The sequence below is a fragment of the Leptonychotes weddellii genome, chromosome 9 (genome assembly GCF_054177405.1).
Source record: "Leptonychotes weddellii isolate Sample4059 chromosome 9, ASM5417740v2, whole genome shotgun sequence".
NCBI lineage: Eukaryota > Metazoa > Chordata > Mammalia > Carnivora > Phocidae > Leptonychotes > Leptonychotes weddellii.
This window is the reverse complement of record NC_138377.1, coordinates 76,132,007-76,156,520: the sequence shown is the minus strand read 5'-3', so window position 1 is coordinate 76,156,520 and position 24,514 is coordinate 76,132,007. Positions and strand designations below refer to the sequence as shown.

At 40.7% G+C, this 24,514-nt stretch overlaps 2 protein-coding genes across 2 annotated transcripts in view; both read right to left on the bottom strand.

Moving 5' to 3' along the window:
- The window catches only part of SERF2 (small EDRK-rich factor 2), a 152,098-nt gene that overhangs the window by 26,679 nt on the left and 100,905 nt on the right, over positions 1-24,514 (bottom strand). The window lies entirely within an intron of this gene.
- On the bottom strand, positions 681-24,441 carry PDIA3 (protein disulfide isomerase family A member 3). Its single transcript, XM_081829531.1, has 13 exons — positions 24,153-24,441; positions 18,553-18,631; positions 15,365-15,482; positions 10,916-11,023; positions 9,417-9,546; positions 5,418-5,534; positions 4,992-5,117; positions 4,579-4,761; positions 3,678-3,786; positions 2,954-3,082; positions 2,327-2,406; positions 1,161-1,218; positions 681-950 (listed from the first exon to the last, which is right to left on the bottom strand). The coding sequence occupies exons 1-13, from the start codon at positions 24,317-24,319 to the stop codon at positions 837-839; spliced, it is 1,518 nt and encodes a 505-aa protein (XP_081685657.1). The 5' UTR covers positions 24,320-24,441; the 3' UTR covers positions 681-836.

Below are 24,514 nucleotides of genomic sequence, written 5' to 3'. Positions count from 1 at the left end.
GTGTCAGCAATTCCTGAAACAACTTGGATGGAACCCCAATCTGATGCCACACCCATCCAGGGCATTTTTGGGCAGAGACTAGCCTTTGGGAAGTATAAACATGCTCAGCTGCATGGCAAGGGTAAACAGTAACCCATCCCTAGGGTATGGGCAGGGCCAGAAACGGAGCCCAAAAAGAAAGGTCCCTCACCTGCTCTAATCATCAGGCTAGGGGCCTGAGCCCTAACATGTAAGGATAGAAAAGTGATGAAATTTGGAAAGGATTTACAGGTAATAACTATGGATCTAGTTAGTTGGTCTACAGCAGCACTGACCAATATGGTAGCCACTAGCTCTATGTGTGACTATTTAAATCATGTAAAATGTAGGTCTTAGCCATATTTTAAATGCTCAGTAGCTACATGTATTAGACAATGAAGGTTATAGAATTTTCCCAACATGGCAGAAAGTTCTATTGGACAGTGCTGATCTAGAAAACCCTGGTTCCCCATCTCTTGGAAAAAAGACGGTTTAAAGGGGGCTCATTTATTGTCACTGTTCCAAATGTACAAAAAAAATTAGAAAATAACCCCCCGATTCAATCCCCCCACCCCCACAACATTCCCCCCAACACAAATAGTTTGTCCCAAAACCACAAACATCAACTGGTCCTGGTATTTCCATAAACAGTGCAGCTAAGAAACAGTTTAGAGAAAATTTAACGGGATTCAGATTATATCCATTCTGTCCTCTCTGCCCTGAGAGTAATAATCCCATACGGGTCCCAGTCCTCCCCAATGGTCTTCCCATCTCTGGTGGACGAGTCCTTTCACAAAGTGGCATTTCTCGCTGCTGCCCTAGAGATCCTCCTGTGCCTTCTTCTTCCTCTTGGTTTTTTCTTCTTGAATCATAGGGGGATTTGTTGCCTCTCGTTGTAGATAGCTAATAAAATCACTTAATTCACGGCCACCCTGAAAACAGAAAGATCACTCTGAAAATTTAACCTTTTAAAGAACCATGGATTTTTTTTCCCCAATAGGAAGACTTTTGAGTTTGTAAAAGCACATTAACAACAACATATATTGACCATGAAACTGAAAGTTTCCAGTTAAATAAAACCCAAAGAACTGGATATGTGTGTGTATGTGTGTATTTGTGGGGAGATGAGACAACGCACTTACTTCATATTTCTTTGGATTTAGCTTCTTGTTGGCTGGAGAGAAGTAGATGGTAGGAAAACTGGGTTAAAAAAAAAAACAAAAACGTTAACTCATTCCAGGTGCCGGAATAACTCCAACATACTCTTCCCCAAAAACTGTTTCTGGGAATAACTTCTCATGATTTCTATTTCTATTCTTTCCTTTTTTTTGAAAGATTTTATTTATTTATTTGACAGAGGGAGAGAGAACACAAGCATGGGGAGCAGCAGGTAGAGGGAGAAGCAGGCTCCCCGCTGAGCAAGGAGCCCGATGTAGGGCTCGATCCCTGAACCCTGGGATCATGACCTGAGCTGAAGGCAGATGCTTAACCAACTGAGCCACCCAGGCACCCGAGGGAGATGAGCATGCGTGTATGCATGTAAGCAGGGGTGGAGGGGCAGAGGGAGAAGGAGAGAAAGAATCTTAAGCAGGTTCCATGCCCAGTGCAGAGCTGACCTGGGGCTTAATCTCACGACCCTGAGATCAAGACCTGAACCGAAATCAAGAGTTGGATGCTCACTGGGTGTTATACACAAACAATGAATCATGGAACACTACATCAAAAACTAATGATGTAATGTATGGTGATTAACATAATAAAATAAAATTAAAAAAAAAAGAAAATAGAGTAAAAGAAAAAAAAAGTTGGACGCTTAAGCAACTGAGGCACCCAGGTGCCCCTCGTGATCTCTCTCTCCTTTTTAAAAATTTATTTGAGAGAGAGAGAGAGAGAGCATGACGAGGGGGCGGGGGGGCACAGAGGAGCAGAGGGAATCTCAAGCAGCGTGGAGCCCTATGCAGGGCTCAATCTCACAACCCTGAGATCACGACCTGAGCTGAAATCAAGAGTTGGATGCTCAACCGACTGAGCCACCCAGGCACCCCAATTTCTATTTCTGACCAGATACTATTCTCTATCAGTGGCTAGGTTACATCCTATCAAAACTCGGTAATATGAGAGCTCACAAAATCTGTGGCAGTCATGTGGGCCCATGCAGCAGAACTCCAAGCCAGAAGGCATCAGTAAGTTCTGTGCTCAACTGCAATGAGGGATCCACTCCCTAAACCATGCCCAATAAATGGTTTATAAGCTTATTTTTTTCCCTATCAATTACTTAGACACTTTTATTAGCTTTTAATCTACTTACCCTCTGACTTCATATGGAGAAGGCACATCATTGGCTGTGGCATCCATCTTGGCTATGATAATATTTGGGTCTTTTCTGAGCTGTTAATAAAAAGGTTAGATCTTTAAACTTTCATTTTTTGGTGACAGAGGGACACTTAGGCAAATCAGCACTTAAAATAACCTCATTTTTAAACACCTCAATAATTCTGCTCAGATAGGAAGAATAGTGAGACTTGTACATTATACCTAGCTTTCTTTGTACAGTATTTCTTTTCTCTCTTGGTTTCTCCATAGTAAGACTCTATTTACAGCCACCTTCAAAATTACCTGGCCTAAATAAGACAGTACAAGGGCTAAGTCAAGAGAAACATAATGGATTCATATAAGCCATTACCAAAATTCAGAAGCCTGGATACCTTAACTACAATCTAGATTTGAGTCTTTGGAGTGGAAAGTCAGAACAGGTGTCTGAGGCACTGCACAGGCTAGAGACACTAGGGGGGCAGTCAGGAGAAAGTAAACAGCTGAAAAGAAATCTACCAGTATTAGGTATTGAATTAATTAGGATAACTAATTTAGCCAATGCTGAATATGTGTGTCAACTTCCCAACTCAAATTTTATCTTCAGAATATCGTTCAGACTTACCTTCTCTCCCAGTTCTTTATACTTAGGCTCCAGATTCTTACAGTGACCACACCAAGGAGCATAAAATTCAATCAGTACATCTTTATTTTCGTCATTCACTATTTCATCAAAATTCTCTGCTACCACTACCTGGAATACACCAAAGATCCTCTAGTTGGTAAGGCAAGGTGAAGAATAAAATTCACATGCTATATTTGTTTCTGGACCCAAACCGTCTCAAATTTGATGTATTGTCACTGAAAATATGTCATTGAAACCCAAATCACATTTACAGATTGTATTAAAGATGTTCTGGTCATTTTCCGGAAACCAACTCATTCCCATGTCTGTCACCTGTCAAACTTTGTTCGGGAAGCCATAGGAAGTAAGTACTACCCAACCCTTCCCTATCTCAAAGCGACAATTCTGAAACTATTCTTAGAGGTTAGCTTGCTCTATCCCGAAGAGTAACTTAGTTCTAATATAAATACCATCCAAAATTCTAAGATTTTATACTGAGCATTATAAGCTCTGCCAATGCTTATTTTATGACACAGGGAGGTGAGGACAAACAAAAACAAAAACATGATAGCCAACAAGGTCTCACTTAGACCCAGCATTTTTTGGAATAAAGAAATGAGGAGAGTCAATTATATCTCAATAAAACTAAGAGCGCAGGGGGAGAGCAGGGGGAGACGAGGACAGGCAGCTGCTTAGAGCCCTGATGAGGCTGTGAACTCCTCACCTTTACTGGCCCATCATTGCTCTCCGGGATGGGCTCAGACTTCAGATACCTCTTCAGGTTGCCATCAAAGTAATCTTGCAGGAATCTTTCAAGAGCCTTGCCATCACGTCTGCAATTAGAAAGACAAAGGTCAGGCTTGTTAATCTTCCACTGAGAGGATTAAGTCATTTCTTAGAATAGTTTCTACATATTCTAGCTTCAATTTCAAGGTTAGAAATTGGAAGCTAAAAACAGAAGCTTATCTCTCAATATGCAGATCTACTGACTGAACAAAAACCACCTCCTTATATTTCTAGTGTGTTCTTTGTGGATTAGAAAGATCAGAGAAGGAAGAAAACATTGGTCTTCTGGAAATTCACTTCTGCAAAAGAACCAGGTCTTCGTTGCTCTGGAGAATACCGCCTATTTATGATATCTTGTTTTACTGATTTGCTCACAATGAAGATTTTCTCTGGTTTTGGTCTCCCAACGTCTCAGAAGGTGAAAAGTCATATACTCTTCCAGGGTTTTAAGACCTTTCCATTCCCTGAGTTTACCTTAGGTCAGGGTAATATTCCAAGAAGAAAAGACATTCTACAGGGATGGGAGGGGGTTGCACTGGTCTGAAATTACATCAATCTCAAAGAGACTGTCCAATGTTCTCTATCTACTATTTCTAATGGCAGGGTGGAAACAATCATGTAAGTATTCCAAGCCGCTATCCTTTTGTTAGTTTTCAGAATTTATTAAGGATTGTTATCCTTAAATACCTATAGTTAAATTAATTGAGAAAAATGACAATCATAGGTCTTAGCTAGAAGACCTATCTTCACATTCTAATGTTATAAATCCTTCGTAGTGTAAAAGGTTTTAAGTTTCTTTGCAGAATCAAATCCCAAACCCCCGTTAACTTGTAACTCACGAGAACTCCTCTTGCATGACAAACTTCTCTCCTTTTGCAGTTCTGATAGCAACAACAGGAACCTCTCCAGCAGTGCTTTCCAAGCCAAAATCAGAAAGTTCGTGGCTAAAGGTTTTGCGGCTGGCTACAGCAAAGCTGAGTTTGTTTCCAGCATCTAGGAATTTCTTTGCTACCATCATCACTCTGTGAGAAACAAAATATTTATGCCAAGATTTACACCATAGTGGTAAAGCACTTCTAAAAATTAAGTTAAATTACTATTAATAGAATTAAATTACTTCAAATGGTTTTTGGGAGTCAACTGTTCCCATTCTTATTGGCTCTCACATCATACACTGTAACAGGATAATGAGAAGAAACTGTTTACACACTGGGTAAACTTATTTACTAAGGGGAAAAATGATCCTTATTACCTGTTTCTCCAATAGTTGGAACCTTTAGCATTCTTTTCATAGTCCACATCATAGTAAGCCACAAGTAAGTCCTTGCCCTGTATCAAATCTTTATTGTCTTCTGTCATGTGAGGGCAGATCCCAAAACTGAAATAAATAATCCATTATCAAACTGTCAGGTTTAGCTATGTTATGGAACTATCACAAAGTAACTGATAGCACATATAAAGGAAAGAAACTTTCAATGTAAAGAGTAAGTACTGAGCAATACACCTTCTAAGGAGTCCTAGGGTCCACACATTACTGTTTTAATATAAAACTTCACTATTACTGTTCAATCCCTTGAATAAGGCTATTTAATCCAAAACATGGATCTGCTTAATAACTGAGGTAAGGAAACTACAATGAAGCCAAGAAATCCCAAACAAGATATAAAAAGGTACTCACATGTTTTCTTGGATAAATTTTTTAATCTTGCCACTAGTCATTTTCTGTTCTATATATGCCACAGTCTTGTCCTCAAACTTGTTCATTAAATGTGAAGGACGAAATAAGGTGATACCCCTTCAAAAAAAAAAAAAAAACTATTAGTAGGTAGCCAGCAGCAGAATGATCTTCCATCTTTTATTTAAAGCTCAGATATCTCTTGCTGTCATTTTTACTGTCACCATTTAACCACATAAGGACTCTTTCCTGGGACCGAGGGCTTGGCAACATGACCTCATCAAAGCTAAGGTGCTAACCACCTTAATCTCAGGTGCAATAATGGGGTATGAAGGTTTAATAAACCCTGCACTGGAAAGTTAGGAGACTTTGGTTCTAACTGTAACCCCATTAATTTTAAAGACCTTGTGCTAGGTATCAACTGAATCCTCTTGGGCTTCAGCTTTTTCTGCAGTACAAAAGGGGATTTAAGGGGGTTGAGGATTAATTTCCAAACCTTTAAAAACAGTAACAGAACCCGACTTACCCCCAAATCCCAGGATGTACAATAAAGTAGAGCTTATTACTCTTATTGGAATGTCCTTGCCTGGCTCTCCCCTTGAAAATTCAACTGTCCCACATAGTAAAAGAATTACTTCAGTAGAGAAAATATCTTTAAGATTTCTTCCAGCTATAAAATTCTATAGGTAGGTATACAATTATAGATAATGTTTAGCTTGAGTTTATTAGAAATTCCTTTGTTCTATATTTCTCTTATCCCAACAAACGGAGTTTACCAATTTTTCTCTTGCTGGTACTACTTTGCCCCTCTATCTAAGCCAGGCTCTCCTCACTCCATTGAACACTTGAAGCAAATTCCTTCTTTTTTTTTTTTTTTAAAGATTTTATTTATTTATTTGACACAAACAGAGAGAGTGGAATCACAAGTAGGCAGAGGGTGAGGGAGCAGCTCAATCCCAGGACCCTGAGATCATGACCTGAGCCGAAGGCAGACGCTTAACTGACTGAGCCACCCAGGTGCCCCGCAAATTCCTTCTTTAATTTTTAGCCTTGTTCAGCTAAAACTGAGCCCCAATTTGGTTCTGAGTCACGGGTTTATATCAAGTGCCAGCTTTCTCAGAAAATACCACTGTTCTAACTACTAATCTCTCACCTCTAAGTTCTCCTTCATTCATTCCTCCTCCCCACACTGCACACCCACCCACATACAATTTTTTTTAGAGAGACAGACAGCACAAGCAGGAGGGGCAGAGGGAGAGAGAGAATCTTAAGCAGGCTCCATGCCCAGCGTGGAGCACGATATGGGGCTTGATCTCATGACCCTGAGATCATGACCTGAGCTGAAATCAAGAGTCAGACACCCAACTGAGCCACCCAGGTGCCCCCACCTACATATAATTTTATCACTTGTTTTTGTCTAGGCTTCAGCCCTTTTAGTCCTCACATCCCTCTCTCACTCTTCCAGTATTAACCACTGACTTCATGTCAATCAAAACACAGGCATTTTAGGGGTATCTGGGGGGCTCAGTCAGTTATGCATCCGACTCTTGATTTTGGCTCAGGTCATGATCTCAGGGTGGTGAGATTGAGCCCTGCATCTGGCTCCGCCTCAGCGGGGAGTCTGCTGAGAATTCTTTCTCCCTCTCCCTCTGCTCTTCCCCTCTAAAAAAACAAAAAACACAGGCATTTTATAGAACACAGGGAAATTACATAGCAAAAGGGAACTTAATACAAACATGCTGGGCAAGCAAAAATGTGAACAGGGCTAATATTGCGGGGTTTTTTTTTTTTTTTAGCGTAGTTACCAACTTCAGAGCAGTATTCTCAAAAAGATAGAAATCCAGCAGTTTCAAATATAATCTTTAATGATGTTGTGGCCTTGGTGTACACATGATGACTTTAAGACACCCTTCACGTAAGGTCTTCTCAATAAGACTTCTAATCAGAAGCTGATAGGCCACTTTAAAGGCAGCCACAATGAACACATCTAAGGTTAACAGACTGATCTGTGATGTGCTTAATGAGCCAGAGAGGGCTCCACAACGGTTCACAGACCTGGTGTGTCTTAATGTAAAAGGCAGTCAAACCTACAACTTTGCATCTGGACTTTCTAATTTCAAATCCTAGCTCTGCCACTTAACTGGCTGTGAAGCTAGGCAAATTACTTAACCTCTCTTGAGTGCTTTCTCCTCTATATGAAATAATAACAGATCTGTCTCACCAGTTGTTAAGAGGATTAAATAAGTCAATAGTAAATGGCACATAGTAAACACTACATATTTTGTTAAATATAAATCAATAACACTAGCCCTTGCACACTCTTCTTCTTTATATGCTCACCCTGAGTGATCTCATCTAGTCTCATGGTTTCAATAATTATTTACAGGTGCTTGACCTATAAAGGTTTCTCTCTAGTTTAGAACTTTCCCCGAATTCTAACCTCATTTATCCAGTTGTCTATTGGGTCTTCACTGGGACATCTCACAAACTTTACACTCACTAGGCCAAAATGAACTCATTATCAATCCCTTCAAATTTGTTTCTCTTCATCTTTTTCCCAGCTTGATAATGATTGTTGGTGGCCCAGTCATCCAAGTTATAGAAACCTATATTCATTCTAGATCTTCCTCTTTTCACACATGGCTAGGGACCAAATCCTATTGTTTACATTTTTGTATAATCTCTCCTTTTCCATGTCCCTAAATGCTGCCTTAATTTAGTCTCTCAGTGGTCACCCTTAGTTTGGACTCTTACTGCCTTGCCATTCCTCCCCTTTCAAACCATCATCACATGGGTACCAGCAACTTTTCTTCTGAAACACAAAAATCACATTACTCTCCCGCTCAAAGTCTTTCAATGACTCTCACGTGTGTAAAAGAGAAAATCAAAATTCTTTTGTATGCACTTAAAATCTTCTATAATTTGGTCTCTGCTTACCTTTCCCTATCACCTCATTTATAAACAATACTCCAGTAGTACTACAGGTCTCAACATTCCTAAAAGTTTTCCACATCTTGGGGCCTTCACTTCCGCCGCTCTATCTGGAATGTTCCCTTGTTCCTTCCCTCCCTCCCTCCCTTTCTTTCTCTCTTTCAAGATTTTTATTTATTTACTTGTCAGAGAGAGAGCGCACAAGCGGGGGGAGCGGCAGGCAGAGGGAGGGAAACAGGCTCCTGCTGAGCAAGGAGCCCAATGCGGGACTTGATCCCAGGACCCCGGGATCATGACCTGAGCCCAAGGCAGACGTGTAACCAACTGAGCCACCAAGGCATCCCAGGAATAAAGTTTTTTTTATTTTTTTTTTAAAAGATTTTATTTATTCATTTGATAGAGAGAGAGCAGGAGGGCACAAGCAGGGGGAGTGGCAGAGGGAGTGGGAGATGCAGGTCCCTGGCCGAGCAGGGAGCCTGACTCGGGGCTCGATCCCAGGACCCTGGGATCACGACCCAAGCTGAAGGCAGACACCTAACCAACTGAGCCACCCAGGCGCCCAATAATGTTTTTTTTAAAGTAGGCTCCAGCCCAGCATGAAGCCCCACATAAGGACTGAACTAACGACCCTGAGATCAAGATCTGACCTGAGATCAAGAGCCAGATGCTTATGGCTCTTGAGCCACCCAGGCGCCCCTATCTGGAGTAATTTTTATCCCAACTGAAATAACCTGCCTGGAAAAATTTATCTTTCAAGACACACCTCAAGAATCACGTCCTCTATGAAGTTTCTTCTGATACTACTCCCGACCCCGAAGGAAAAAAAATCACTCCCTGTTCTTCCGGCACACCCTGCATACATTTCTATTTTAACACCTATAATGCTCACTTAACACTTATATTTTTAAATATATTCACTGTCTCCCCCTACTAGAGGCACCTCAAAGGTAGCAACAGTTCCTAGCACTTAGCTTAATAAATCTTTCAGAAGAACTAGGCATAAAAATCACCAGTTCATACAATTAGTACTTGGTCCAGAAATTTACAAGGGTATTCAATTCAGTCACTTACTCTCCATCATCATCATATTTGTTCACCAGAGACTCCACATTGGTGTGTGCAAATCGGTAGTTATCCCTCAAGTTGCTGGCTGCTTTTAGAAACTCAGAGTGAGCTTCACTAAATAAATCTTTGAAAAAACCTATACAAAAAATGTCAAACACAAGGAAGAAACAGTAAGTGCTGAAACATAATTAAACTTTCAAATTCTTCTATTTTCATTTTTTTAAAAGATTTTTTAAAATTTATTTGTCAGAGAGAGAACATAAGCCCGGGGAGCAGCAGGGCAGAGGGAGAAACAGGCTCCCCACCAAGCAAGGAGCTGGATACGGGACTTGATCCCAGGATCCTGGGATCATGACCCGAGCTGAAGGCAGACATTTAACCAACTGAGCCACCCAGGCGTCCCATAAAATTCTTCTATTTTCAAAGCCTTCATTCTATTCACAGGTAAGCAAAGTGAGACAGGTAACAGGACTGGGTCTGCTTTACCATGACTACCTAGGATATTTGACAAAATACTTAGGAGGAGAATTTTCCCTCTACCCTTAAAAAAAAAAATTTTGTCCCAGGGAGCCAAGGGAGAGGATTTGTCAGAGTTCAAGGCTTTTCTAGTTTTTCACAATTAGATTTGGGCAAACTGCTTAACTTCTTAGAGTTTCAGGGGACTATTTTAGGTGTCAGAAGGATCAAATAAGACCGTTTGCCAAAATAAACCATCAATTACTTTACTGTATTTTTTGACTTGTCGTCAGAACTTCAAGTCTAGAAAAGTGACTGAAACCTAAGTGTTTATTAAATGTCTGCTTATAGTTAACTCCTTGAAAATATACAGAATCAGTAAAATCCAGACAATAAGAAGTGGCTTTTAGTCAAATTTAAATTACAAACCATCTTTTACTGTCAGAAAGTCAGTTTTATTATATTATGAGATTAAGAGAAGCACAAACACAGATTATATGTTTAAATTTATTTTTTAAGTCAACTACCTTATACATTACATTTAAAACAAAAGAAAGAACACTTAAGATGTAGAATGTATTTAACTGCAAGTTATTTTAAGGATAAAATGAAATACTGTAACACCCAAGAAAGCAAAGTACACAAATCCTAGTAATTTGATCTCAAGAACTAAATCTGCTACTACTGTGAAAACAGTAGACACAGAGGTTTATTATTTACTAGTATCCTCCTACCTTAAAACCTTATTTTCAGTCTTAACTACCCTATTGAGTTAAATCTCTTGAGTTTGAGATGCAATAGAAAAAGCTGAAGATATTTCTATTTTGGGTCTTTAACTGAAATTTCATCTTTATTTGTAAGAACACAAAGCCATTCCAATAAAACCAGTTTTTTCCACATTATAGTAATGCTGACCTAAATCTAGGAGTTGTCTTTTCAACTGTCCCCAAGGCTTCCTAAACTGGTTTAACTTTCTTGTTTACTCAGATACAGAGGGTTTTTGAAACCAAATTGATGATTTTGTTGTATATCAAATATTTGCTACTTACCCACCACAGAAGCATCTTTATCACTAATGAACTTCTCAAATTCTTCCTCAGTCCTGAGAGGAACTGAAGCTGGTCCTGCCTGCTTCTTCAGGTGGCTGACAATTCCATCTTAAAAGATAAAATGAAAGATTATAGCAACACAAATTTCTAATTTTTGAGAAGGCAATCATTCACATAATTCAAAATTCAAAAGGTTCAAAAGGGAGGCATTTGGCTGGCTCAGTCGGCGGAGCATGTCCCTCTTCAATCTCGGGGTTTTAAGTTGGAGCCCCATGTTGGGTGTGGAGATTATTTAAAAATATAACCCTTAAAACAGACATATTATGCATAAACAAGCAATTCCGTATTTATTCTTTTCTTTCTTTTCTTCCCAAATGGCAGCATACAACTATGCATTCTGTATTTTGTTTTTGTCATTTAATAGAGTTTAGAGAGAGTTTACGCCAATGTACATAAAGAGCTACCTCAGTCTTTTTTATACCTGCACAGTGTTTCACTGTATGAATGTACCATAACTTATTCAACCAGATACATATGACAGACATTTCTTAACAATTTCTTGCTGTTATAAATAATTCTGCAATAAACAACCTTGTACTAATGTCATTTTGCACATGATTGAGTAGATCTGTAGGGTAAATTCCTAGAAGTGGATTCACTGGGTCAAAGAATACATGTATTTATAATTGTCAAACTACCTCCCCAAAGAGACTGTACTTATTCATAACCCTACCAGGGATTTATTAAAGTGTTTATAACAGTACAAATTAATAATGCCTTTGTTCAAGTTATTCTCTCTGCCTAGAACACTCTCCCCAGATATCCTCCTGGCTCCCTTCCTTAACTCCTTTAGGTCTTTACTCAAATTTCACCTTCTCAAAGAAGCTCTCCCTGACCATCCCATTGTAAACTAAAACCTATTCACCTCCAACGCTCCTGAATTCCCTTCCCCAGCTTTATCTTTCTCTATAGCACTTTTCACCCACCTAATTAATACTCTATCCTTATTATTTTCATCTATCTCTTCCCATGACAAAGTAAATTCCAAATGCATAAGGATTTTTGTCTGTTTTGCTCAGTGATATATATCTAGCTCTAGAATAATACTTACTAGCACGTAAGTTTGAGAAACATCCATTTTACAAATAAATTAAGTAAGCAAATCCCATATTCTCAAGGAGCACAAAGAGTCACTTGTGGCCTTACATTTTAAAGGCAGTAAATGCATGAACTTGGATAGCTAGTACAAGGTTTTAACTATATATAGGTCAAGTTATGCCGTGTACAGGATCCACCTACATCACACTTTCCTACTGAGGTGAAATGGGCTAGATAAGTAGAACAATTTAGAAACACAAAAAATCATCTTATCCCTTAAACTTCTGGGGTCCACTAAAACCATTCAAAGGCTCAAAATGCCCACAGTTCAGACAAAGGCAATGCGCCCCCTCCATAGTATTCTATCTCTTGCACCCCCTTTCTCTTCTAAGTACTCTACTGATTTGTTAACTGGCCAAGACAGAGTATTATTTAACTCTTTCAACATGATTGAATCTATTCTGCATTTTTTCTAATGTTTCTTCCTTCTCTCTCCCGTCATGGACATTTTTTCCTTTTAAATATTTTCCTCAATTCCTCACATAGGAGGGGTTGCATCAACAGATTAATTGAAATTGAATATGATTTGTTTAGTCTCTAAGGGAATTATTATTACTATATCATGATATAAATTATAAAGAACTTTAACCTGTGGCTATGATGAGAAGTGTTACTTTTCTCCGTAAATATTTAAAATTCTGTGGAAGGTATAAAGGGAGTGCAGAGCAGCCAATTTAAGCAGGAGGGCAAAGAGTATAGTTTGCACAGAAGTACATAAACGAAATAATACATTCTAAGTAGCCAAACATCTGACCTCCTAATCAGATACTAAGAAATTCTTAAATTTAAGAAATCTATTGTTACAGCCCAAGTGACAGTATCTGACCAGTAGCAGTCTAATTGGGTTCACCTACAATTTAGTTAAGGCATGCTCAAGTTCAGAAAAACATTTCAATAATTCGAACCGCTAATTCCATCCTAAATTGAACAAATAAAATCTGAATGGTAACATGGGGTTCTTCATTAATAGTTTTAAGCTCATGAAATTTTTTTTTTCCTTCTGTGCTTAGACATACCAAATTTTAAGTGTTGGCTAAATGACCTCAGTGGAGTCAAAGTATTTTTTCATGCATTCAACAAAGAGTTACTGAGTATCTACTGCATGTGAAGAGTCTAGGTGCTGGAGACAGAGTAGTAAATAAAGTAAACAAGGTCTCTGCTTTCTTAGAGCTTACAGTTTAAGTAAATCTCCAAATAATAAACAAAATCTCCAAATAAACAATTACAAAATGATATAATAACCAAAACTATGTAGAGAATTAAGAGGATGAGGTGGTTAAGAAAATGACTGGGTGGCTACTTTAGGTCTGGTGGCCTGGGTAAGCCTCTGGGAGGTAAAATTTAAGCCATGATCTGATTGACAAAAAGGAGCAAGCCATGAAAACATAGGGGAAGATCATTTCGGGCTGGGAATATAACCAGGGCAAAGGTCCTAAGGTGAAACAATCTTAAGATGATACAAGAGTTAGGTAGTGGCCATGTTATGCAGAGCTTTGTATATGAGTAACAATCATGCAGACTGAAAAAATTCCACCTCCCTAAAATACCTAACTGAACCCCTTTTTTCTTAGCTTTCCATCATGAAAAGGTAAATAAAATGTGTGTCACTACTTGAAAGACTCGGCAAAACTGTCCAAAATATTTTTTCTCATCAATTATAGGCCCTAGAGGATCCAGTCCCCATTTGCCTCTCAAACTTCATCTGTCGGGGCGGGCCTGGGTGGCTCAGTAGGTGGAGCGTCTGCCTTCAGCTCAGGCCATGATCCCAGGGTCCTGGGATGGAGCCCCACATTGGGCTCCCTGCTCAATGGGGAGCCTGCTTCTCCCTCTCCCGCTCCCCCTGCTTGTGTTCCCTCTCTCGCTGTGTCTCTGTCAAATAAATAAATAAAATCTTTAAAAAAAAAAAAAGCTTCATCTACCATCCATGCTAATTATACTCCAGCCACATGGTCTTTCTAACCCTCGAACTCATCAAGCTCAGTTATACCTTAAGGCCTCTTTGTATACCTCAGAGTCTTTCCCCTCTGCTTGGAAGGCTCTGGCCCAGATCTTCTCAAGGCTAGCTCATGCCTATCATTCACATCTCAGCTCAAAGGTTACAGCCCTGCTAACTCCGATGATGTGGTACTCTCAAACCCAGTCACTAGCACATAAATGGTTTTATTTTTCTCCTTTAATGCTCTTACCACTAACTGAATTTATCTTATATATGAAATTAAATAATTTTAACTGTGATAAGATATACATAAAATTTATCATCATAACTATTTTTAAGCATACAGTTCTGTGGCATTAAGTACATTCACACTATTGCATAGCCACTCTCCAGGACTGTTTTCATCTTGCAAAACTGAAACTCTACTCATTAAAAAAAACTCCCCATTTTCTCCACCCTGTAGTCCCTAGGAATCACCATTGTACTTTGTCTCCATGAATTTTACTACACTAGGAAACTACATACAAATATATCTTCAAGACCCTGGTCGTAATTCTTTGGGGTATATGTCCAGAAGGAGAATTGCTAGATCGTTTGGTAATTCTATTTTTTTTTAATTTTCAGGAACTTCCATACCGTTTTCCATAGCAGCTATACCATTTTACATTTATACCACCAGTGCAAAATGGTTCCAATTTTTCTTGTCGACCCTTGTTATTTTCTGTTGTGTGTGTTGTTTTGGGATGTAAAGTAGTTATCTACATATACTTTTAAACTTGGTTGTTGTCTTCTTCTCTTCATCTCCCAGAATGTAAGCACATAAGAGTAGGAAACTTGTCTGTTTTATCAATAAATACAGAGCACCTAGTATATCTAAAATATCTGGCACAGAGTCTAAGTACTCAATAAATATGTCAACTGAAAAAAATGCCTAGTAGACCTTACAACTCAAGTTCATGTATTTTCTACATTACTTACATAATCTGTTTATTTAGAGAAGTCTTTTGTTAGATACTAAATAGACTTCTTAGATGAAGAATTTTTTTCTTAAGATTTTGTTTATTTATTTGACAGAGAGAGATGAAGAGAGCACAAGCAGGGGGAGCAGCAGGCAGAGGGAGAGGGAGAAGCAGACTCTCCGCTGAGCAGAGAGCCTGATGCAGGGCTTGATCCCAGGACCCTGGAATCACGACCTGAGCCAAAGGCAGACGCCCAACGGACTGAGCCACCCAGGCGCCCCTTAGATGAGGAATTTTTAAGATTACAAGTATGTTGTTTAGAAAAATGTCATGTTCCCACTACAAAAACAGGGTACTTAACAAATAAGTTTCCAAATTGTAATCCAGGATCCTTACCGGCAGTCCTAGGCCCATCGTAAGCACCAGCTTCTTCACCATCTCTAAATATTTTCAGGGTTGGATATCCACTGACTCCATACTTATTACAAGTGTTTGTGTTGGCAGTACAATCAACCTAAAGATCAAAATACACGAACCATCTATTATCCAGATGTTTGTTGCAGGCTCCTCCTATATTCCCAAAATATTAAAGACTACTCAAATCATAAGAGGATCAAGCAATTCTTTGCACACATGCCACAGAACATATATTTTAAGCAGACTGGTGCTGGGCTAGTTACCTACAATCACCTAAAGAATTGGTTAAAATTTAGATTGCTGGACCTCCTACAAAATGCACAAATGACTATTTAAATCCTTCCCTCAGTCTCTATTATTTAAAGCAGTGGTCTCCACCTTCTTTCTGCCTTAGAATATGTGAGGGGGATGCCTGGGTGGCTCAGGCAGTTAAGCGTCTGCCTTTGGCTCAGGTCATGATCCCAGGGTCTGGGGATTGAGTCCCACATTGGGCTCCCTGCTGTGGGGAGCCTGCTGATCTCTCTCTCCCTCTGCCTGCCACTCCCCCTGCTTGTGCTCTCTCTCTCTCAAATAAATAAAATCTTAAAAAAAAAGTGGGGGGCACCTGGGTGGCTCAGTCGTTAAGCGTCTGCCTTCAGCTCAGGTCATGATCGCAGGGTCCTGGGATTGAGCCCCACATCGGGCTCCCTGCTCCTCAGGAAGCCTGCTTCTCCTCCCCCTGCTTGTGTTCCCTCTCTGTGTCTCTCTCTGTCCAATAAATAAATAAAATCTTAAAAAAAAAAAATGTGAGGGATAAATCGCTTAAATTACTAAGAGTATCTTTCTTACTTTGATAATGATTATTATAAAGGGGATGGATGGATGGAGGTACATATCCTTTAGGTGGGGTGGAGTATAATTTGATTTGGCAAATCATCTAGTTATTAGCAAAGTACCAATACTTGAATATGCTCCCCAAGATAATTTGAATATGAACTAAACTATAACAAGGTAGTTCTAGAGAGACTTGCTATCAGGAAGAAGGAAAACAATTCCTATCTAGCCACTTACTCTAAAGTCAGCAGTGCTATAGGCACTTTGCATATGTTATTTCATTTACTCTTCACAAGATTCTGAGGTATGGTCCCAATGCTTTAACATAAACTGAGGTGTAGAAAAGTAATGTGTCCAGAGAAACACAGGCTATAGCTACACAAGGCAGGAATTAAATCATGACTGAACTTTCTTTTTCCCCCAAGGCAAACAGCCAGAGAAACATCAGGATTAAAAGCAGTTTCCAAAAACAGTCCTATATATGTATGAACTATTTATTTGAGGTGACCAAGATGTGTCCTTTTATTTTTTTTAAATATTTATTTGAGAGAGAGCAAGCGCATGAGCACATGGGTGAGGGGAAGGGCAGAGGAAGAGGGTGAGAATCTTTTTTTTTTTTTTTTAAAGATTTTATTTATTTATTTGACAGAGAGAGAGAGAGGGAACACAAGCAGGGGGAACAGCAGAGGGAGAGGGAGAAGCAGGCTTCCCGCAGAGCAAGGAGCCCGATGCGGGGCTCGATCCCAGGACCCCAGGATCATAACCTGAGCCGAAGGCAGACGCTTAACCGACTGAGCCTCCCAGGCGCCCCAAGAGGGTGAGAATCTTAAGCAGGCTCCACACTCAGCACGGAGCCCAAAGTGGGGCTCAATCTCGTGACCCTGAGCCGAAATCAAGTCGGCCGCCTAACCGACTGAGCCACCCAGGTGCCCAAAGATGTGAGCTTTTATACTGCAGCAACTATGAGTTTACTATAGAATAATGGCAAAATTCTAGAAGCATTACTGATTTTTTTTTTTTTAAAGATTTTATTTATTTGAGAGAGAGTGAGAGCTAGAGAGAGCACACACAGAGGTAGAGGGAGAGAGAGAAGCAGGCTCCCCGCTGAGCAGGAAGCCCAACTACATGGGACTTGATCCCAGGACCCTGGGATCATGACCAGAGCCAAAGGCAGACGCTTAACTGACTGAGCCACCCAGGCATGTCATAGAAGCATTACTATGATTGTAAGAGCAAATACTAAGTTTATAGTTGACCAGCTAGCTACATACTTATAACATCCTGTCATTTTCCTATTCCCATCACTATGAATATCATAAGGAAGTTTAGGGAACTCATTTATTCAACAATTTTCCTCTGACCTTGACTACTATATTTTTACTTTCCATATTTGCCCCTTAATTCTTATTTACCATATATTTTACCTCTTTCTTATTCCAGTAATTCCCTTAGTTTTACTACTTTTAATCTTTAGAAACCATAATTAATACAATAGTCAGTTGTGTATTTGCCCAGAAACTAGTGTTCTCTTCTTAGTACCGTAAGAGAAGAGAAAATGAATGTTAATTTTAAAAACTACTATTTAGGGGCGCCTGGGTGGCTCAGATGGTTAAGCGTCTGCCTTCGGCTCAGGTCATGATCCCAGGGTCCTGGGATCGAGTCCCGCATCGGGCTCCTGGCTCGGCGGGGAGCCTGCTTCTCTCTCTGACCCTCTCCCCTCTCATGCTGTTTCTCTCTCGCTCGCTCTCTAAAAAATAAATAAAATCTTTAAAAAAAAAACCAAAAAACAAAAAAACTACTATTTAAAATACCCCATTTTCTTCTTTCCTTTTTTTTAATTTAAATTTTAGTTAGTTAACATACAGCACAATATTGGTTACTGGAGGGGTGCCTGGGTGGCTCGATTGAGGGGTCCAACTCCTGCTTTCTGCTCAAGTCATGATCTCAGGGTTGGGAGATCCAGCCTGGTGTCAGGCTCCTCGTCAGGGTCTGGGCTTAGCAGAGTCGGCTTGAGATTCTCTCCTTCTCCCTCTGCCCCTCCCCCCACTCATGCACGCACTCTCTAAACAAATAAAATCTTTAAAAAAAATTGGTTTCTGGAGAAGTCAATGATTTGTCACTTACGTACAACACCCAGTGCTCCTCACAAGTGCCCTCCTTAATGCCCATCACCCATCTGGGCCACCCCCACCCACCTCCCTCCATCAACCTTCAGTTTGTTCTCTACCCTTAAGAGTCACTTAGGGTTTGTTTCCCTCTCTCCTTTTTTTCATTTCCCCCTTGGCATGTGTTCATCAGTGAGATCATATGGAAAATACCCCATTTTCTTTAATGAAGAATCTGCCTAGACTCACCTTTGCTAATGGGACTATTCCTTTTAATCTGGTTGCTGCGGCTTCATACTCAGGGGCAAGCCTCTTGCAGTGTCCACACCTATATAAATACATTAAAAAAAAAAAAAAAGCCAAATTCTCAGTTTAATCCTTCAAGATTGTTAACCATGTTTCTCTAGGACGAACCTCAAACTATAATACAACTTTTGAACTAGTAGCTGCTTCCAAAAGCAAAAACATCACCTGAACAACATCCATTACTGATAAAGTAACCAGAGCTCTCAAGGGCAAAGGTATTATCCCTAACCTGAGGCTGATGCTAAAACTAGCATAGTTCAGAGGAGCCACCATTTTCTCAGTTAAAAGTATAACTGAGCCTTGAAAACTATAGTCAGAATTATACCCCACATTAAAGAGGGAAAGGGCTCAAGCCTTCGGACTAATTAATGAGGACAAAATGAAGAGCAAGATAGCAGCAATCCCATTTCTGGTAGCACTTCCCAAAAGGCACATTTTTAAGAAACCACACTGTGATTCTTAAAAATACAGCGATTGAAACCTTCTAAGGTTCCAAGTATGACATTAAATCTTTAAAAATCACCAAGGGCGCCTGGGTGGCTCAGATGGTTAAGCGTCTGCCTTCGGCTCAGGTCATGATCCCAGGGTCCTGGGATCGAGTCCTGCATCGGGCTCCCTGCTCCTTGGGAGCCTGCTTCTCCCTCTGCCTCTCTCTCTCTGTCTCTCATGAATAAATAAAAATAAAAATAAAAAAAAAAATCACCAAGAACTTTTTCTCCATTCCTTCAATAGGAATCTCTTTGTCCAAAAACCCAGTTTGAGGGGGTAGAAGGAGGCCCAAAAGGCACTCATTTGCTAGATACTTTAGCAGCTGTTAGAGCCTTTTTTTCTTCTCAGCTGAGTTTCAACACAGCATTAGAATGACATATTTAAGACAGCAAGCCCTATTTTTACAGCTACATAGTTCATCTGGCTGTAAGAACTGATGAGGATAAAACATTGTCAGTTAGAGTATTTTCCGAGAGGGCCATCAGAAACATCTGCTCCTAGCCTGGGAAGTCCTGAGAGTCCCACAGGCACACTGTATATGCGATGCGGGGAGAGGGGAGATACTCCTCCTTATCCATGTGTATATAGCTAGCACCAGCTATACGTCATCTCTTCAAAACCCAATGGGTTGCAGAGGGACCACTTGGAGAAGGTAAAGTAGTCCTGTAACCTCCCCACAGATAGCAAAAATAGAATTAGAAAACAGAAAGAAACATGGAAGAAACTTGACCTTATATATTTCATAGCCAACAGTCTCAAAATTTATTTTATTAAGTGATGGACAAATAACTTGGAAACATTTTGCCCCTAAAACGTGTTTAAAACAAAGGACTACAAGAGCTTATATTCTTTAAGGTCTTTAGTAGGAGTTCTATTCAAAAAGAATCATTAGAAAGCTTAAATGAAGGAATGGTGATATAAAAAAGACTGTAATATTAGATGTTAGTTAGTGTCACATACATATTTACTAGAAGTATAAAAGGATCAAATGATAAACACCAAATTCAGGATGGGGGTGTACATAAGACGGGGAAGGGATGTATAGGCTTCAACTGTACTGCCTTTAATTTTTAGACCAGGTGGTGAATAAATGGTATTCCCTATACTGTATTTCACGGATGCGCATTTTACCATATCTGAAATTGGCATGTGCCCTGCAATCATGTCATAGTTTCAACGGTAGGATTTCCTTCTTTGTGAGACATAAAATAAGGATTCCCCTCCCAACCCGCGGCATCTTACATGTATATGGAATATGGTATTATTCATTACATCCTCTGTATTTCTTAGATTGCAAAATAAATTAAAAACTCGTGTACTTGGGTTGCAACAAAAACACACAAATCCTAACTGATTTAATAAGATAACCAATTTATCTGAGAAATTCAGGCTTTGGGGAACATAAGGGCTCAAAGATTAAAAAAAAAAAAGTTAAAGGGAGTAAGAATTGGATCTGGGCCTTTAAGAATTTAAGGCTTCAGCCAGGACCTGTCCTGGGGTATTTTAGATAAGGGGAATAGTAGAGCAAAGGTAAAATTACTAGTGAAAATGATACATTCGGAGAACTGTGGAGGGCTTTGTTTATTGTTATTAAGAGATAATAAACATTTTATGTGTATTGAGACTACTCCGGTCAGCAATATATATAACAGGAAGGGGGAAATGAGAGAGAAAAATAGAAGCCACCTAGAAGATAATATATTTCACATGGCAGATAATGAAAGCTTGGACCAGAGTGACAGCAATGAGAATAAAAAAGAAACAAGACAGATTTCTGTTGAATACCTAATTATCAAGAAGGCTGAGGCAACAGACTTAAGAAGTTTCACCTCAACCATCTCAAAATATTTGAAGTGAAAAAAATAGTATAAAATAATTAGACCAGACCAGTCGGTATCAACCCAGATACATACAAAAAATACCCATGGAGGGAACCAAGGGTGTAAGGGAGATATATGTATAACTATCAAGGCTGGGACTGAAAACCACTGCCTTTTTTTTTTAAAGATTTATTTATTTGACAGAGAGAGACACAGGGAGAGAGGGAACACAAGCAGGGGGAGTGGGAGAGGGAGAAGCAGGCTTCCTGCTGAGCAGGGAGCCCGATGCGGGGCCTGATCCCAGGACCCTGGGATCATGACCTGAGCTGAAGGCAGATGCTCAACAACTGAGCCACCCAGGCGCCCCTGAAAACCACTGCCTTAACCATTTGCTGCATCCATAAAGTCATCAAATGCCCAAAGGAAGGACCTTTTCAACGAGTTCCAGAGAGACTAGAAGAGACTGCCTTCTTCAGATTCACCAGGAATGGAACTCAGGTGGAATTTGAAGAGGAACATCAAGATTAACCACTACTTCTTTCACCCAGTCCTAGATAGTATTAAAAGAACAATTCCATCACTTTCAGGGATGGCACCTAGCAGTAACAGTGAATCCCAACATACATTCAATCAACAATCATTACTTTGTGACGAAAGTCTCTGACAGAAAAACTGATGTAGTCCTTTCCCTATAGGAACACCAGTCTGGCAGGGGTGACAGACAATATTAGGTCCCAACTGAGAGGCGGGAGCAACCAGTTAGTTGTCCAAGGAGATAAATCTTGTTGAAAAGATCAATTTGGGGTGGGAGGATACATCAGAAATTCCAAGTAAAGGAATTAGCATGTATAAAAGAAATATTTCATTTTACACTATCCACATATTTTTTTCTTTTTTTTTTAAGATTTTATTTATTTATTCGACAGAGACACAGCAAGAGAGGGAACACAAGCAGGGGAAGTGCGAGAGGGAGACGCAGGCTTCCCGCAGAGCAGGGAGCCTGATGTGGGGCTCAATCCCAGGAGCCTGGGATCATGACCCCAGCCGAAGGCTGACACCTAACGACTGAGCCACCCAGGCGCCCCCACACATCTTTTTTCTATATGTACTCCAGAAACACTGTATATCAAGAATCATTTAATACTACTGTCCTAGAGGGTAGAGCACAAATCTACAACATAAGTAGATGTTGAGGATTTAAAACTTACTTAACGTTGATCAATAAATTTTCAGATACTATCACATTTAAACAGTGTTATTTATTTCCCCAGAGAAATTCATATACTCCCATTCTTACAAATTACACAGATAAAACTTCATAATGGAAATATGAGTCTACAAAGTCAAATGCAAAGAAATTTTTCACTTTCACTATAAAACGAAAGTGCAAAAAATACCCAAAAACAAATGAGATGAAGAACTTGCTCAAAATAGGTCAATTTACTTTCAGTTGGATTAACTGTTCCTATCTAGCTTGTGAGCCAGTTCTGATCTGTACAAAGGATTACAGCAGTCAGAAAACATTTCTAGCTGAAGTATTAATAAATAAAAATAGTTGAATGTGAAGAAATAAGGACATTATCAACAGGAGACTTCCTTGATTCCAAATTAGTCACTCAGAAAACTGATCCTGCTTGCCGGCATTGTGGAGGATTACCTTACCTTCTAGACCAATTAAAAGCAGACACCACAGCAGGGATCCACCCAATTTGGGGGATAGTTTAGTGCATGACGGGATATGCAGTTTTTAGGGAAGCACATGCAACAATTTAAGGTAGACCCCTGCAGTCACAGAAGCACCACCCAGTTTTGATACAACCCCATCCGGCCACTCTACAGTTACACCCCTTCAAAGTTAACAGCAAGGTTATATGATTGGGAAGAGTAGTTTCTAAGATGGAATGTGACTTCTGCAGATGTATAACGAAAGACCACCTGTGATGTGTAATCAGTACTACCAGTTGGCCACAGGAATGCCTGCACATAAAATCTGTCACAAGATGAAAACAAGATTTGTTGCCTCTAACACATCTTTCTGGTTCAGGTGGTCTTCATTACCAGACTTCTTCTAGTATTACCCCCAGCACGGTGGCTGAACCCTTGCTGAGTAAAGACCAGAGTTAGAAGCAAGTAAAAGTTATACACCAACTTTGTTTTACTGATACTTTTGAATACAAATCATTTTTAATTAAAGGTATTGTGGCAGGAGGAAAAAAATTAAGTACTGTAATCAGCATGAATATATTGAACCATCCCAAGCCTGAAAATAATCATGGCTCTCTGCGGTAAGGATTTGGGAGTTTAAAAAAAACAAAAAACAAAAAACATTCAGGTCTACTCAGTCAGAAATCCTATTTGCTCTCTCCCCCATACCCCCAACTTTTTGAGTTAGTTGTATCCTAAGGAATTCACACCCTTGTTCAGTTATATCACCCTGAAGTGGACTATTTCTCCCCACACTGATTACTTTCTCACTGGAGTCTTTTTGGGCATTCTTCCTAATTAAAACCGACACTTTAGACAGATTTCTGACGGTATTTCTCCTTTCACCTGCTCTTTTTGACGGGATTCTGCCGGTGCTGAAATGGGATCAGCTTAATAGAGAAAGTGTGCACCATGCGATGGAATAAAATAATTGCCGGCCTCAAGAAAGCATTTATGACCATTCTGCAGCCACTGAGTGACCTTGGCTAGAAACCAATGGCTGCGGAGCGTGGGGCAAGAAGAAAGGAAGTACTCTGGGGGTCCAGGGCCTCTCCTCTCTGCACCTGGTGAAATGTTCGTTTCCGATATAAAGCCTTGGGATGCCTCGTTTGTAGGATGGACAGCATTAACACTGACTCAGCCAGAAACTGTAAAGATACCGTTTGTCGGATGGAGAGCATTAACACTGACTCAGCCAGTAAAGATACCAATCTAAGCGGGGTAGGGGGTGGTTAAACCCTCTGCAAATAGGAAGTGCCGCAAGAGCAACGAGGTAAGGATGTGCCCCTACGTGAGCGGGGCCTGCGGGTTTTCTTCCCGGGTCTCGCTCCCAGGCAATCAGCACCGACTTCTCCGCTCTTGCCGAGGCAGCTCGGCTCACCGGGGGTGGGAAATTGGCCGGCTGCAGCCGGGCCTGCTGGTGTGGTGGAGGGCGCCAGCGCTGCGTAGGCCCAACCGTTCCCGCGCCTTCGCCCCCGGCCCAGCCGTCCCTCCCCCCCTCCCTCCCGCGCCCCGGCTTAATGGCCTCACCAAGGGGCGAAGAACTCGACGAGCATGAGGCCCGCAGAGCCTGTATCGGAGATGCGACTCTCGAAGTTGTCGTCAGTGAGTTCCAGCACGTCGGAGGCAGAGGCGAGACCGGCCGCGGCGAAAAGCAGCGCCACGCCGGGGAACAGCGCTCGGCAGCGGGGGCGCATGGCTACGAGGTGAGGCTAGGGGCGGCCGGGAGGGTCGGGGGCTCGGCGGGGATGCGGAGGCCGGCCACAACCACCCACCCTGTGCCTGCGCTCGCGCGTCTGGCCCAGGCGGACCTGCAGCCGGAGGTCCCAACCCCCCAGCCCGGCTCGGGCCGCAGTGTGGCAGCCGCCGATTGGCTGCGAGGCGCCTGCGTC